The sequence below is a fragment of the Danio rerio genome, chromosome 3, assembly GCF_049306965.1.
Source record: "Danio rerio strain Tuebingen ecotype United States chromosome 3, GRCz12tu, whole genome shotgun sequence".
NCBI classification, from domain to species: domain Eukaryota; kingdom Metazoa; phylum Chordata; class Actinopteri; order Cypriniformes; family Danionidae; genus Danio; species Danio rerio.
In genome coordinates this window covers 8,602,108-8,619,870 of record NC_133178.1, presented here as the reverse complement: position 1 = coordinate 8,619,870, position 17,763 = coordinate 8,602,108, and the positions used below count along the sequence as shown (strand labels likewise).

Below are 17,763 nucleotides of genomic sequence, written 5' to 3'. Positions count from 1 at the left end.
CACTCCTGGATGATCACAATTTAGGCACATTTTTTATTTATTTATGCATAATGCATGTTGTAATATTTAATATAAGTACACAGAGGAATATAAAAGTACATTCTCTTATACAGAGAATAATAAAAGCACACAGAGGAAATACCCCCAAATGCGTTTTAGCCGTTGTTCATTTGTGGAGTGAGTGTCCTGCGGGGGAGATTGAGCTGTTGACAGTGCAATAATGACGTTTCCTAAAGCTAATTAACAGAGCGAAGACGCTTGTTGGAAAGAAAACAGCTGCCAAGCGTCTCCGCTGCTCACTGTCTCTCCTGAGTCAATCACACAATGCAGAACAATCAGCACACCAGCAGGCCTTTGTTAAAACTACAGCGACGGCACTGACCAGCTGAACATCCAGCTTTTATTTTATCCGCTCATAAAAATAACGGTAACATAACATGCATTTATGGAGGCTCACAGCATTTTCCGCTAATATCAATTACATTCATAATAACCTCAAAGGAACAAATTGTGAAAAAATAAGAGAACAAGCAAACAAACATACAAACAAAAAATAATAGTTGACCTTTTTCAAGTCCAAAAAACTTTTAAAATTCTATACATTCTTTTTTGTTGTTGTTGTTGTTGTTTTTCTTCTTATTATTATGCTTTAATAATGAATGGTGATGCATTGCTGCCACACACTTATTATCCCTTTTCAGTCTATTAGGGATCTTATTAAAACAACATTCATTCATTCATTCTCCTTACACTGAAAATGATGTCTGCAGAACTGTTGCAAACAATTTATTTATGTTAAATTTAAACAAACAAATTAAATTTAATAAAATTCAACCTAATTTGTTTGTTTAAATCCACCCAAATAAATTGTTTACAGTCACTAAAATTTAGTAAATCCAAGAAATCATCTCTGAATAATTTTTTTCAGTGTAGGTTTAGTCCCTTATTTATCAGGGGTCACCACAATGGAATAAACCTCCAACTATTCCAGAATATGTTTTACGCAGCGGATGCCCTTCCGCCCACAACCCAGTACAGGGAAACACCTATACACTCCTGCATTCGTAAACACACTCATCAATAATTATTGAACTATTTTTAACAATTCATTCAGGTATGATTTTTAACCACTTTATTTTAATTTACCAGCATTACTAAGGCAAATAGTTTTAATAGTCAAAAACCAAAAATATGTAAACAAAAATATCTGATCTCTTTATAATAAAACAAACAAAACTGATAAAGAGACGCTTAAGCTTGAATAATAAAATGTTACAAAGTGTGTGCAACTAAAACATCTGTAAGGTATCAATAATAATGATACAGTAAACCTCAAATTCTGTAAACAAAACAAATTATGATCATCAAAACAGAGCTTTCAAGTAAAGGAATCAGCCATTATTATTCAAATACATACTGCAACATTACAAGTTGTGAAGTTGAATGACTCTATTACCCCCTAGGCTAAACCATCTTTCAGATGGGGAACTAGTGGATGTGATGCACAAGAAAAGAAACCAAAAAGCCACTCTGGAGACATCCTTACATCCTTTTTTTTTTATTCCCTCACTGCTGCTATACGGCTCTAGTTTTTTGCATGTGTTGTTATTCTGACCTGAAGTGACAAGTTCGCTCCTTTGGCATCTCTCGTAACTAGGCAACCATCAACCATTTTCTCAAAGGATGACAAATGAACGAATCATTGCTGCAGCTATGATACAAGTTTGTGGAGAAAAGTAAAAGCACTGCAATGTTTAGGTGCTCTGTGTTTGTCTGAGGTAATTAGTCTACCGTTGAAATCAGCTTCCAGAAATGATCAGATGTGCTCCAACATTAGGCACATTCAAACCGAGACTGAAAACACACCTGTCCCTTTACTGAATGAGCACTGTGCTTTGACGACAGATCGCACACTTATGTTTTTCTTTTCTTTTTCATTTTTTATAACCTGTTCTAACACATTTTTATCTGTTTAGTTTTTATTATTTCTTTTTATATTTCTCATACTTGTCTCTTTTATTCCTGTTTATGTAAAGCACTTTGCCTTGCCTTGAAATGTGTATAGTCCATACAAAGTGTGAAGCCAATTAGTTAGTTCCATTTACATAAACCGTGGTGCGCACGCACGCTGGAAAGTTCAGATGTTTTTCAACTAGGTGTACCTGGAAAATGCACGTGGCACATGTGTGCACCGCTTGCACACCATGTGTACGTCGTGCAAGTCATGTGGCTCGATTGGAAATGACAAACTGACACCCTAAGCTTGTTGGCATTGCTTTCAAGGCGCACAGTGGTGTTCAGTTAATAAATACAGTTATCGATTTTATCGCCCAGCCCTAGTCATAACCCATCGTTGGGTCAAATAGGGATAAACCCATTGAAAAAAAGTAACCCAACTTTTGGTTTGTTCAGTTCCCGGATGAGCCACCTCTTTATGTTTCAAAGGCTAGTGAAAGGAGAGATTAAAAGAGGAACAAGTGTTATAAAGTTTACAAATTGATTTAACCCTCTGGGGTCGAAGACCGCGTATACGCGTTTTGACCTGTGGTGTCGTCAAACTGCTGAAATGAACTTAAATTACACTTTCAGTTTTGATCGTACAGATAAGATCAATACATCAATCGAATCTGTTATGTGTCTACTTTGTGTTGTGTACACTCACAACAACAACAAACGTGTGTGCTTTTGAAAAATAAGGAAAACAAACAGGGTAGGCATTTTGTCTTTTCTCTCTCCGTGAACTGCTTTTAGAAACGCGTCAGTAAAATGTGCTGAAACTCCGCGAATACAAAACGCACACAGATGAGACATGTATTTCTAGAAAGCTTAAAGTGTCTACTTTTAAAGGCAGCTATGCATGTTGAAAACAAACATTGCTTGATAAAGTAATCGGTATGAAATCAACGCTGTGTCTAGTTTTTCAGTCTGATCTCATTAGTTTTAATGTGACCACGCCCACGAGGCTTTGTTATTACAAGCGTCTAAAGACGCGAGCAGACTGTGGTCAGAAAAACACGTCACTAAAATGAAAGGAAACTCGGCAAATAGTCAACAAAGATGATGATTTATGGTATCTATATAAAGCTTGATATGTCTACTTTTGCATTAACCAATTCAAGTCGAAAACAAATGAGGACATTAGCAAACTCATTCAACAAGCATAGCAAATTATATAATATAAGTCAACAAAAACTAAGAAGCAAAAATATAAATAAACCTTAAGTTTTGGTCATCTAGTCCACAAAAGTAGTCGCTCATTCTCCTCGTTGGAGTTATTTAGCTTATTCCAATCTTCAAACTAAATTTTGGGTTGTGTCAACCAAGCTTTTTTTAGAGCATATAATGCATTACAAAAAACATATTGGTCATAATGTGGTTGTAGATATCGTAAAAGTTTAATTAATTATTAAAATTCCAGTGGACCCTTTTCACATTTCTGGTTTTTCAGCAGCGGAAGTCGTCATAGTTGGGCAAACTCAGCGCGCAGTGAATGGGCGAGTACAAAACATCTTTTTTTTTTTTGTTTGTTTTACAATTTTACAATTATATTTGCTAACATTATACAAGAAAAACTCCATGATGGTGTTATCAAGGGAAAAAAAATGTGTAAGACTGATAACGGCAGCCAGAAAAGTGAATAATGCTAAATTTACGGTCCTCCCCCCATAGACACTGCATTAAAAATGCCTCACACAAGCCGTAATTAATCTTTTGTAATTTTATGCAAAGATTACATAACACATATATATATATATATATATATATATATATATATATATATATATATATATGTACATATAAATGTTCATGCGTTGTTTTTTTATCAACATGTTAAAACCTTTCAAAGATTTAAGATGCTGATGACTGTTAAATGCATCATAAGTCTTGTGAAAAGGGTCTATTAATGACTATCTGAGGAATCTTCGTGACATCACTGCTTCCGTCTGTGACATCATTTATGGAATGATTGGCATCTTTATTCTAACTCACAATGAGCCCGTCGATTTCCTGTGAATGTCAGTGTGTTGAATCATCAGTACTGAACTGATTGTCAGCGTGTGATTCAGATGTGCCTGTGAAAGAGGATGAAGTTAAAGCCCCACGCGCTGCGCTTCCTCAAGGTGAAAGACTTTAATAAGTTGCTTAAGTATTTTTTGCTTATTCGACTGCGCCCTGAAGCCCTGCGGTTCATGCAAATTGGCCTTAATCTCCGTCCTGTTTAATTCCACCTGATTGAATTGCTTTGGAGATTCTCTCTGGAGTTTTTTCTATCTGCTCCTCAAACTCTCCACTGACTTTAACTGACTGACAGCCTACATTAAATCACTCATTCACTCTTTATTAGTCTTTCAATTGTGTTTTGTGCATTTAGATTTACTCATGCTGAAAATGTGTCACCTTTGTGTAGTCATTAATTGTATGTCACTGATAAAGTGTCTAATACATCAATAAAAGTAAGTTAATGATAAAATTAATAAGATAAAACGAAAAATTAGTTTAAAATGACAGATTATTTTGCATTATAGAAGTATATAAATACAGTTTTATGCAAGAGTTTGGGCACTCCTTTGTGCTCTTTCATTATAAGAGAAGATCACAGTGATATGCCATTTGGTTTCTCGTGCTAGATAATGTCATGTTTTTCAGACAGAAATCCTTAGTGTAACAGTGTTGAAATTAATTAAAATTAGGAAATGAAAATTAGGCTATGCAACAATTTGGGCACCCTCTCTTTTGTGTGTTTTTTAAAACCTGTTGTCACTCAATGCTAATTTATTACAGCACAGAATTGATTTGAGTGGCTCGGTGAACCCGAACAATCCTAACACATTGCTAGTTGTGCTTCTCCTAATTGTAAACCAGAAAGTAGCAACAAGGAAACCTTAAAACTGCATCCTAATGACCTAAAAGCTATGATAATTCATCAACACGAATTAGGAGAAGGATACAAAAAGTTATCCTAAAGGTTTAAAGTTTCCACAGTCAGAAATATAGTAAGTGAATGGAAGGCCACATGAACAGTTTTTGTGAAGGAAAGATGTGGTAGGCCAAGAAAAATATCTGAAAGACAAAGGTGAATGGTCACAGACAAACCACAGACCACGTCCAAAAAGCTCCAGGATTAACAGAGCAAAGAAGCTTTCATTTTTCATATTAATGTTTAGCTTATTTTAAATGTTAGTTTTCAACACTTTTCAAAATACCACTTATATTTATATGAACATTTAATTATATTTTTTTTATATAAAATTTTGTATACAAATTTTAGTGCTTAAAATAATGCAAAATAAGCAGAAAAAAAAAACATTTGAATGTTTTGTTTTCGTGTAAACTTACTTAATTTTCACATTTTGTTTTTCAGAAGACCCTAATATCTTGTCTATCTATATAGTATCTAATGTCTGACAAACAGAGAAAATATCACAGTCTCTGAACATTTAAGTCAACATTATGAGATTTTTAATATTATAAAATATTATCTTTATTTAATTATACTTTTTTGGGGGGGATGGAAGGCCACTCGTTCTTAAATCAAGATAAATTTACCAAATTAATTCAAACTGATCTTGGTATTATCTTTTATTCCCTATTATGATCATGTGACTGAAACAGAATGCAAGAACAAATGTGGGCGAGGCTTAATTTTGGTTATAAGGCATTGATTGGACGGTAGAGGTTTGCTATTGATGAATCTCTTATGATTGACATGTTGATGTCGCCCTCATGCGAGTAAACACTAGTAAGAGTATACAGTGCACTGCCTGACAAAAGTCTTGTCGCCTATCCAAGTTTTAGGAACAACAATAACTTGACTTCTAGTTGATCATTTGGTATCAGAAGTGGCTTATATGTAAGGCTAAAGCCTCTAGATTACACTTATTTGACCACAATCAAATATGATCATGCATTGTTTTTTAAATTATTTAACTAGGACATTAAGGTCTGACTCTTCTTCCATAAAAGTATTGTCACTTAACAGACATAATGTCCACTATAGAATATAAAACCATGCTGCAGTGGAGACAGAATGAATATTGTGTATGACTCCCATAAGCTTGGAGGACTGCATCCACACATCTCTGCAATGACTCTAATAACTTATTAATAAAGTCATCTGGAATGGCAAAGAAAGCGTTCTTGCAGGACTCCCAGAGTTCATCAAGATTCTTTGGATTCATCTTCAATGCCTCCTCCTTCATCTTACCCCAGACATGCTCAATAATGTTCATGTCTGTGTTGCCATCCACTTTTTTAAATGATCAACTAGAAGTCAAGTTATTATTTGTTTTTCTTACAATCGGGATCGACGACAAGACTTTTGTCAGGTAGTGTAGATGTAATCAAATTGAGAGGGACATTTTTGGGCACATAAAGTGAAAGAAATAAAAATGATCATGAATGTTTCATAATTTTGGCAGAGTTGTAAAGTTAGATGTGAGGTGAGTGTAATGTGTGTGTGTTTTGTTCTTCCAGCGCAGCACTCTGTGGATGATCTCGGGCAGCTGTCGTGGCAGGGCGATCTGGACATTCCTCTGTCTTACAGTATGTACCGTGCTTCATTCATACACACAAAACTCAACACACACCTTTCTCACGCTTACCGATGACCTTTGGGTTTCACCAAACCGCTGTTTGGATGCTCTGGAATGTGCTCAAGCACTGAAAAAGCTCTGAAAAGCACTGAAAAGACAAAAATGTGGCAAAATGTTCTAAAATGAAGTAATTTTAATGAAGACTTATGTTTTATATGTAGTAGTAATTTTTAAACAATGATTTTTTATAATGCAAAGGTCAGTGATTGTAATAAGTAGTTTATTATGTGTTTAATTTTTTTACATTGCAATTTGGAGTTTTTAATGTTAATTAAGACCTTTTAATATTTTTCCTTATTTCAAAGCTGCTTTTATTTGATATAAAGCACTATGCAATAATATGGAATATAAAAAAAACAAATAACTGTTTTCCGTATGATTGTATTTTAAATCAAATTTATTCTTGTCATTTAGAGCTGGATTTCAGCAACATTGCTTCAGTTATCATGATCTGGCAAAAATGTCACATTTGATGAATTGAGTTCATCCCTGCTAGATAGCTGTGAAAACAAACAAATTTAAATGTATTTATATAGCACTATTCACAATAATTAAGGCTCCAAAGCAGCTTTACAAAATTTGTGATATTTTTTTAAATAAATTTAATTTACTTTTATTTTATTTCATTTTTAATTTGAATGAATTTAATTTAAATTTTTTTGTTTTATTTTATTTTATTTATTATTATTTTTTATCAAAAATAAATACTGTCCCCAAATTATTGTAATGTTTGATTTTTTTTTTTAAGTTTTTTTGTGTCTAAATATTTATGGCAGTTTTTTGTCATTTTTGCTAAATTGTTAGGACATATTTTTCCCCAAAGGGTGGGGAATACAGACATATATTTGAATTTATTTATATAGCGCTTTTCACAATAAATATGATTCCAAAGCAGCTTTACAAAAGATGTAAATAAAATAAAATAAAATAAAATAAAATAAAATAAAATTAAATTAAATTAAATTAAATTAAATTAAATTAAATTAAATTAAATTAAATTAAATACTAACCCAATTTTTTCTTACGTTTATTAAGCCTTATTATTTTTGCAGCTATTTATTTATAGTAGATTTGTGTAATTTCTGCTAAATTTTAGGACATTTTTTTCCAAATGGTTTTAAATTGTCCATTGTACGTAGAAGGGTTTTATGTGTCCGTTTGCATCTTGTAGGCTTGTGTGTTTCTATTAGAGGGTTGTTGTAACTACCATTCAAAGGGACAAAAGCAAATAATTTTAAATAATATGGTTGTGCAACAAACACCCCACAGTGAAAACTAAAAGAGAAGTGCATCTGCCTGCTTTATTTATATCCATCATGCAAGCAGCCTTACTCTTGGTGTTGTAATGTGACAGTAGTGTCACAGGTATACATTAAATCTGTGGTTAAAGCTCTTTTGAATGTGTTTTTTTTTTCTTGTATAGTATAGTAATATTCAATATATATCTGCAATTCTGCTGTTTTGCGTTTTTAGGGTTGTTCAAGATCTTCTGAAAGTAATCCAGTTACACATTACTTAAAGGGGGTGTTTACAAGACTGTCATGAAACCTTTATAATCATGACATGACATTTTATGTGTCACTCGTTCCGTTATGTCATTTTACATATAAGAATGACATTGTTTGAGAGGTATTTATGACATAAGCAAACATATCATAACCTGTTTTTGTCTTGACAACTTTACGTGAAAAGGAGATGTGTTAATGCACAATGTTGGCACATTGCTATTTTGAGTAACTGAAAGAGACCGCGCCATTGACCAACTAAAAGCTGGTCTAAAGTCCAGAGTGTGTTAGTTATGCGCCTAGCCTATGCGGATAAAAAATATATATATATATATATATATATATATATATATATATATATATATATGTATATATATATATATATATATATATATATATATATATATATATATATATATATATATATATATATATATATATATATATATATATATATATTTTTTCTACATCAATATAAAAACCACTGCATCCACTGCTTCATGTCCTGGGGGCTTTTTCAGTTTGTTCATGACAGTCTGCATTTGCATAATGTTAATATTATTATTAGCAGTATTATTTATTAAATGCATTTTATATTTGTTTTAATGAAAACAAGTTCAGATTTGTCCACCTGTTGGGTTTTGGAGACGTTTCCTTATCCATAAGAGTAAAGGAGTAAAGAGTAAAAATTAGGTAAAGAGAAAGTTAAGAGACCAAATGAGGAGGCTGGTTCTTTATCCTTGTACTGCAGATGCTCTGTTTAAGTGTTTTCTCGCTAGTGAAGCGTTCAGTTTTTCCACTTACAAAGATTGCCATATAAATAGCAAATGCTACATGGCGCGACTCACCTGACTCTTAAAAGGGAAAGGAAGATGAGACTCTGATTGGTTTAATGCACATTATGCTCAAAACAGTTATGCCATAAGTTCTTTTGAACACCATTTGAAGTAAAATATTAATGTATATTGTAATATTTCTATTTAATTCCAGCCTTTAAAACACTTTGCTCTTTGATTACAGCATAACTTGTTAATTCACACAAAGCATAATGGGGCGTTGGAAAATGGAGCTAGTTTGTTTGTGGATCAGATGGCGTTTGTGTGTTTTGTAAATGAAGTAGTTCTGCTTTAATTTGCTCTCTTGTACTTGATGTAAATGAACTTTAGATTCTGAAGGACTGAGTGTTTTCTGTGGTTATTCCCAGTACAGGACCTCTAGGTTATTAATGACTGTTGTTGCAGTTTTCTCCTCTCTGTTACCATGGCGATCCTTTTGATCCACTGTTCCATATAATTCTACACCAGCGTTTGACTCTAAACCGGCTTAAACCCCTCTTTGTCGAAACCCTGGATTATTACACTGACCTGCTCTAATTAGAGCTTTAATTATACTGCAAACATTATTAGTGCTGCCTGCAAAGGGTTAGCGATCGGAACAAAGTGTTTACCATGTGTGCCACAAAGCACCGTTGAGCAAAGTTGTGCTTTTGGTTTTATATGTCATTTTTAATTAAGAGTTGAGGAAGCATCATAGACGTTGCATGAGCACGAAAGGAAACTGCAGTTTCGACATTACACCGTAATGTTTTCAGTTGGTATATATTCCATTCAGTAAAAGGCTTGTATATTTGGTAGCACTTTATTTTAATGGTCCATTTGAGTATTAGTAGACTGTCTGCAGAATATCTGTTAAAATTGCTCCTTCAACAGACATTTAACTGACTATAAGAAACTTTGCAAGTACATGTCAACTTACACTAACCCATTAAAAACAGAAAAATAATATTAATAATATAATATTAAAAATATTAATCAACTGTTTCAAGACATAAGAAAAATGTATGGCCACTTTATTTTGATGCTCTGATTGTTGAATTTAAGTTACATCAAATCAACATGCCAACTAATTCTCATTAGATTATAAGTAGACTGTTAGTGATTTTTAAAAAAAATATAATAATAAAAATAATAATAATGATGATAATAATAATAATTGTCAATAATAATAGCCAATAATAATAATAATAATAATAATAATAATAATAATAATAATTATTATTATTATTATTATTATTATTATTTTATAATTATTAGTATTAGTATTATTATTAGTATTATTATTATTAGTAGTAGTAGTAGTATTTGTATTATTATTATTATTATTACTACAACAACAACAAAAATAATAGTAATAATAATATAATAATAATTGTGTAAGCTAAATCTACTACAGTGTACGTGTATGTGTCTGCTGTGGCGAACCCATATTAATAAAAGGACTAAGGTAAATAGAAAATGAAGGAATGAATGAATGACTATCAAATGAATAACTTTGAATATAACTTTAAGTTAAAAATAAATAAATAACATTTATAAATAGATTATTATTATTAATAATTTCAGTTAAAATGTTTGATATAAAGTGCCTGTTTTTTATTGATTTTTTATTTAATTTAAATTGTTTATATATATATATATATATATATATATATATATATATAAATATATATATATATATATATATATATATATATATATATATATATATATATATATATATAATTTAAAATTGTATTACTTTATTATTACTATTATTATTTATTATTTTCTATATTAAGTTTATTTTATTAAATTTAATTTATAATTATTTTTTACTTCATTTGACATGCATTGCAGATGTAAATGAGTCCCATTGCTCCAATCAGAGTGTTTTAAATTATGTTGTGTTTTATTATAATGTCTCCTGTAAATTCCCCTGAGCAGGAATTTAATATCTGTGGCAGTGTTTTATAGCTGGGATGTTATCAGGTGCTGAAGTCTCACACCTGTTCAAATGTCGTAACAGAGTGTGTCGTTTTAGAGATCAGTGCCAAGCAGCGGTCAGATCCACTTAAATAGCAGACGAAAACATCTGTCCGTCATGATGAACAGCAGACAGAAACGTCAGCGTGACTGACAGGGTTTGCGTACAGTGCTGTAACCTTGCCTAAATGTGTAACTGTGCTCCCATCAATCAGCCAGAGTAAAGGAAACACTCAGTTTCAAAACGTCTTAACAATTTACACATCAAACGCTTAACATCAAACCCAGCGAGTGCCCTTAAACTCTTAACCATGAACAAAAAGCACACTGTCTAGTGTTTAACAGAACTCTTGTGTTTGATTTCTGTCTGTGTGAAACATAATTTACTGGAGAAACTCATGTGATAAGTAAATTTGTAAAATAAGAGTAAAGAAAAAATGCTGAGAGCAAATGTCATCATTTCAGCAATAGAATGATGAATGAATGTATACAGCCATGGATAAATAGATGGATCTGTATATTTTAAATGATTGATTGATTGATTGATTGATTGATTGATTGATTGATTGATGGATGGATGGATGGATGGATGGATGGATGGAGTGAGTGAGTGAGTGAGTAAGTGAGTGAGTAAGTGAGTGAGTGAGTGAGTGAGGGAGGGAGTGAGTGAGTGAGTGAGGGAGGGAGTGAGGGAGTGAGTAAAGTGATGGGTGGAATGAATGAATGAATGAATGAATGAATGAATGAATGAATGAATGAATGAATGAATGAATGAACGAATGATTGGTTGGTTGGTTGCTTGGTTGGTTGGTTCGTTAGTGATGGATTGATTGAGGTAATGGATGAATGAATGGATGAATGAATGAATGAATGAATGAATGAATGACAGGACTGAGTGAATGATTGTGTAACTGAATTAGTGATTCAACTATTGAATTGTTGTTTGTTGGTTGGTTAGTTGAGTAAATGAATGAACAGAGTGATTGACAGAGCATAGTGATTGAGTTAATGATTGAATTTATATGGATTGATAGGTGAATGGACAGATAGAGCAGTGGTTGAAGAGAGTGATTGTGATTGGTGATTAAACCTCATTATTACAATGATTGATGGATACATGGATAGACTAATAGGTGGGTGTATGAATGGAGAGATGGGCAGTAATTGATGAATATTTTAATGGATTGTGTGATGGATGAATAGATGGATAAAGAAATTAATGTAAAAAGTTGGATGGATGGATGGATGGATGGATGGATGGATGGATGGATGGATGGATGGATGGATGGATAGATGGATGGATGGATGAATGGATGGATTGATGGATGGATGTACGGACAGTAATAGATAGAGTGATTAAATAATAGATGGATAAAGAATTAAAATTATCAAGTGAGGAATGAATAGAGTAATGCACCGATAGATGGATGAAGGGATGGATAGAGAATTTAACATACATTGATAGATGGATTGACTGAGAGATGATGGATAGATCATTGAATCAATGTATTATTTGGATGGATGATTGGATGGATGGATGGATGAATGGTGTGACAGATGGGTAAATGGATGGATCGAGAAAATAATGTATGGAGTGGTACTGTAGATGGATGGATTGAGGGATGGATTAATGGGTGAAGTGATGGAGCAATTGATGGAAAGACAGTAATTGTAAATGAATAGATTAATAATGGAGCAATGAGTGAATGGAAACAATGCATATATATAAAGAGATGAATAGAGCAATAGATGGATGAATGGATGGGCAGAGAATAAAAGATATTAGTAGATGGAAGGATAAATAATTGGATGGATAGAGTGATGAGCGCATTAATATTATACCATGTTCTTTTCAAATAGACTTCAGTGATCATCTTAATGCAGAACTCTTTAAAACAATAACCTCAACACTTCAGATCTGCTACAGGTTCACACGTCTAGTACCCGAATGACTGTGTTAATGGCTTAAAGTCACACTACTAGTTAGCAAACCCTTAAGATGCTGTATATCAAGACTTCTTGAGTGTTAATAACACTTAATACCTCTTGAGTTGAAGCATTAAGCAAATCTAATCACTTAACAATAACCCATAATGTTTTCTAATGCTATTTCATAACACTTCAGTTCTTCAGAGATGAAAACTGGTGCTATTAAATCACATGCTTGCATCACCTGGTGTAAATTATTATAATTGCTTTAGTAACAGAGGCAAACCAGAGGTCGTTTCATTCATATTTGATGCCTTGCAATGTCTCCTTGAGGTCCTCTTGTAATGTTTTGGTTTTCATGACCATTTCCATCTTCTGTCTGACTTTTACATTTAAACAAGCTGTTTTATTGATTGCTCTCAATAGAGAAAATCTATTATTTTTGTTTTTGTAAAAGCTGCTTTGAAATAAGTAGCTACTATATTAGTTTTCATAAATGCGTGCATTTATTTGATCAAAGCTGTGGTAAATACTAAAATGGTGAAATATTACAATTAAAAATACCTGTTTTCTAGAAGAATATATTGTAAAATGTCATTTATTCCTATGATTTAAAAGGCTCATATCGCATTTTTACTGCTCACTAAGGTCCACTAATAATGTTACTTACATTAAAAAATATAAATTTAAAAGTCATTTGGCTATTTTATGTGTTGGTTTTGACTCCTTATCAGAATGCTCTGTTTGTGTGGGCGTGGCCAATTGTAGATTCAGAAGTAAACGCCCACTTCTGCAATTGGTTGACAGGTTTGCATATTAACAGGGCTGAACGGGCAGTGAAGTAGACATTGATCTTCTGCGGAGGAGAGGCTTATCCACCCTATTACATCATAGACTGAAACATTACATTTCCCCTCATTTTGGCATCCCGCCTTTAATATAAGCTGTTTTTAGAGTAATAACAATGTTTTGAGCTCCGAAACTTACTGGATGCTTTTATAGTGCTGTGATCTCTTCTATGTTAAAAAATCAATGAAGTTTTGGTTTCTTAGTTTATGACCCCATTAAAGCTGTATTTATAGTTTAATTACTGTTATAGCCACAGCCATAACACAAAATGGATCGGTCTGGGAGAATTTCTAAAAAACAAACAAGCAATATAATAACAAACTATGGGAGGAATCACAACAAAACAAAGGCTGAAAACAAAAAAAGCACAACTCCTCATCTGGATGGCCGCTCAAGTTGCTGCCTCCAATGTGCTGCAGTGTAGGTTCTTATAAGCCACCTGTCAATGATATATAAAGAAATACTTGGACATGTAACAGTTACATACAATTACTTTCAGTACTCACTGTTTTATTACAGTCTTCAGTGTTACATGTTCAACCCAGGCTCATTCTGAAAACGTAGTCCCATGGAGGTTTCTGGAGACCGCGAAATACATCCCGAGAGGTATGTATTTTTGCAGTTTTTGTTTCTGCGAATCCACGAGAGGCCACTGTGTGCGCTTTTTCACATTTCAAATGTCTCTCGCGAGTGCTATTCGCGCCCGTTCTGTTCTCGCGTGAACCCACTGAAGGCCGCTGTCGACCTACTGAATGACTGAACGATTGACTGGGTGACTCACTCTTCTACTTCCCTAAACCCAACCAATTTTAACGATTGACCCGCCCGCCCGCCGGCTTACCTCCCTAAACCCAGTCGACGGTTTTACCAAAGCCGTCCAGAAAAAGAAGAAAAAAAGCCCTAGTCTGATGTTTACCACATTTTTGGATTTTACCACATTTTTAACCTGTTGTCCACTCATTCGTTTTATTTTTTGGATGTTTTCGTCTTACCTGATTTCTGGAACCACTCTTTTCCGAACTCGAACCCAGTTGTTGTCGTGGTCAATTTCTCTCTGTGTCTCAAGTCCGCCCACGTACATGACGAGCTAACTGGACAAACTGGTCACAGAGGGAAAGCCCTCCACATGGAGGTAAGCGGTCAGCTGGTAAGTGCCAAAAAGAACGGCATCACACCGCCCAGTAGCGTCCGCTTAAAATAAATAAATGCAGCCATACATACCTCCGGCTACATCATTAGCGGTCTTCAGAAACGTCCGCAGGACTACGTTTTTAGAATGAGCCTGTGTTGTACATGTTTCTTCAGGAATCATTCATATATGATGAGTTGATGCTTAAGAAATATTTCTGATTGTTATATATACCCAGGTTTCCATTTTAATGTTAAGCTACCTTTTTCAAAGTTTGCAAAAAAAATTAAGTGGATTTCCATCAAGTTGTTGGAATAGCTGACTGTAGTATTGGTTAACCACTGTAGTAAACAAATTACCAACAAGTTACTTAGTTACCAACACTAAACAAGGCAATAATAATCTAGAGAGCTGATTGATCACTTGGATGTGGATGTTCATTATGTCACATTTTTAATTCTGCAAATGTGTTTCCATGTCCCATTATTCACATTAACCCTTAGGACAGCGTAAATTAAGGGATTTTTACTCTAATTTGTTCAACACAGGCTCATTCTGAAAACGTAGTCCCGTGGTGTTTCTGGAGACTGCAAATTATGTAGTCACTTTTCACGCTTACCGGCTGACCGCTTACCTCCGTATGGAGGGCTTTCCCACCGCAACCAGTTTGTCCAGTGCACGACGGCATCGTGTACGTCAGTAGATTGAGTCCAGGGAAGAGTAGTTCCAGAAGGCAGGTAGGACAAAAACAGAATCCAAAAAAATAAAGTTCAAGTTCATGACAGGGTGACAATGTGGTAAAATCGGAAAACGTGGTAAAAATCAGACGAGGGCTTTTCTTTTTTTGGACGGCTTTTGTAAATTGTCAGTTGGATTTAGGGAAGTAAGTGGGTGGGCGGGTCAATCGATCGAATTGGTTGGGTTTAGGGAAGGAGGAGGGTGGGTAAGTCAATTAGCCGGTTGCACAGTCAATCATTCAGTCAGTCAGACAGAAGATCATTTGACAGCGGCCTCTGGTGGCTTTACGCGAGAACAGTGTGGGTGCAAATGGCACTCGTGAGAGACATTTGAGATGCGAAAAAGCGCACACATCGATCTCTCGTGGATTCGCGAAAACAAAAACTGCAAAAATACATATCTCCTGGGCCGTATTTCGCGGTCTCCAGAAACGTCCACGGGACTACGTTTTCAGAATGAGTCTGGACTGAATTTGTTATTGTCACTCGTTTTTCATGCAATACTACAAAGTATGCATTAACACAGGCTTATGCAAAGCCAGCTCATATGTTAAAAACAGTTGTGCTGCTTCATATTTGTGTTGCTTGGCTGTAAGTGTTAACAAATACAAGTATAATATTTGACAATGATGTAATTAAATCCAATCATCTTCACGAGAGCTGGTGTGGTCTAAAATCCATCAATATCCGTCAATATTAATAGCGCCAGCTCTCATGGCTTGATATTATTTTGAGATTTAATTTGATACCTTAAAAAGCATGATGTACTGCAATAAACAGGGCTCAATACACCCTCCTCAATGGAACAAGATGCAGTTTCAAAGTATTGGATTTTATATGCCAGAAACTCGAACATGAACACACAACTGATCTCATCTACACTTCAGTATAAAACCTCATTAGATTATTTAGTAAAAGCAGCGTGAGCAGTATTTCATTTTTTTTTTTACTTTGTATTACATTATCCTGATCATTTAATGAAATGTATGCATGTTAAATTTTAAGATAATAACCCCAAAGTTTAGTACTAATTAAAAATGTATGGTCATTATTTTGTTAAATGAGAAAAATAACAGATTTACACTGTAAATAGTTTTAAGATTTAAGTTTAAAATGTCACTTTAATGTGTTTTTTTCCCAAAATTAATATAAGAAATTAACTATTCCCCTAAGTACAGCACTATAACTGGCTGCTAATTGTTGGTCGGTAATTGATTCAGTTAATTTAAATAGCTAATTCATTCAGGGATTAAATATGTAACTCTCTTTATTAATGAAAGAATGAATCATTGGTTCACCCAGTTCTCTCAAAACATGGATTCATTCAGAACAGAACTGCTGTGTGATGAATGGAAACAGATTTCTTGTGGCTCTATTTTGATGGCAAACCTGAGCCAAAACAGACAACATTATGTCTAAAATGTAAAACAATGTTAACTCAATATAAATGTAAACGCTTTTTTGCCTTAATATATTGAATTTTATTAACGCAAATACATTCGATGGGCATTGAACTGTTCATGTTTAACACCAACTGTACTAAAAGTAAGGTTTAGGATTAAGGTCAGTGTCAGAACTATATCTATGGATTTTATTTTAAGTTAAAATAAAGTTAAGTTAAAGAAGTGCCTCAGTAGTTGTATTGTTAAACCCAACAAATTAAACCCGCAAAAACCTGCCACGACATACAATTGGTTGCATTTTCAGAGTAAAATGAAGGCTAGAAGTGAGGTTGATGCCACAAACTTGTATTCTGTTTCACGTTAAAGTTGTGAAACATTCACATGGACACGTTGTTGATGGATAAATTTTTGTTTCCATGCGGTTTTGTGCAGCGCCGAACAAATAAATCAAAAACAACTTGTACTCAGCAGCCTCTGGTGTATTATGTGTATGCAGACATTGCCTTGGCTACATATTTCACAGTTCCCAAAAAAGTATCCCTGGGCACATATATCCAATGAGCCTGGATTGTACATTTTCCTGCATTTTCTAGGGGGAAAAAAAAATGCTACAATGCAGTATGATGTTGTCAACTTCTGTTTACACAATAGTCTGGAAACATGAACAGGAACACCTTAATGACAGATTAAGGATTGTTTGTTTTTGCACGCTTGTTTACGCAATATTAAATAAATACCACCAAAGCAACTTAAAAGCATCTGTTATCCATAAGTGAATGTGTACGGACCAGTCAGTTTACTTAGTAGCTTACCCAGT

At 33.8% G+C, this 17,763-nt stretch overlaps 1 protein-coding gene across 4 annotated transcripts in view; it reads left to right on the top strand.

Annotated features, from left to right (window-relative positions):
• The window catches only part of LOC100332354 (shisa family member 6), a 214,940-nt gene that overhangs the window by 67,521 nt on the left and 129,656 nt on the right, over positions 1-17,763 (top strand). For all 4 annotated transcript variants that reach the window (XM_073944118.1, XM_073944117.1, XM_073944119.1 and 1 more), the window contains exon 5: positions 6,475-6,543. In XM_073944118.1, coding sequence (XP_073800219.1) covers positions 6,475-6,543 — 69 coding nt within the window. The remainder of the gene's footprint in view (positions 1-6,474; positions 6,544-17,763) is intronic.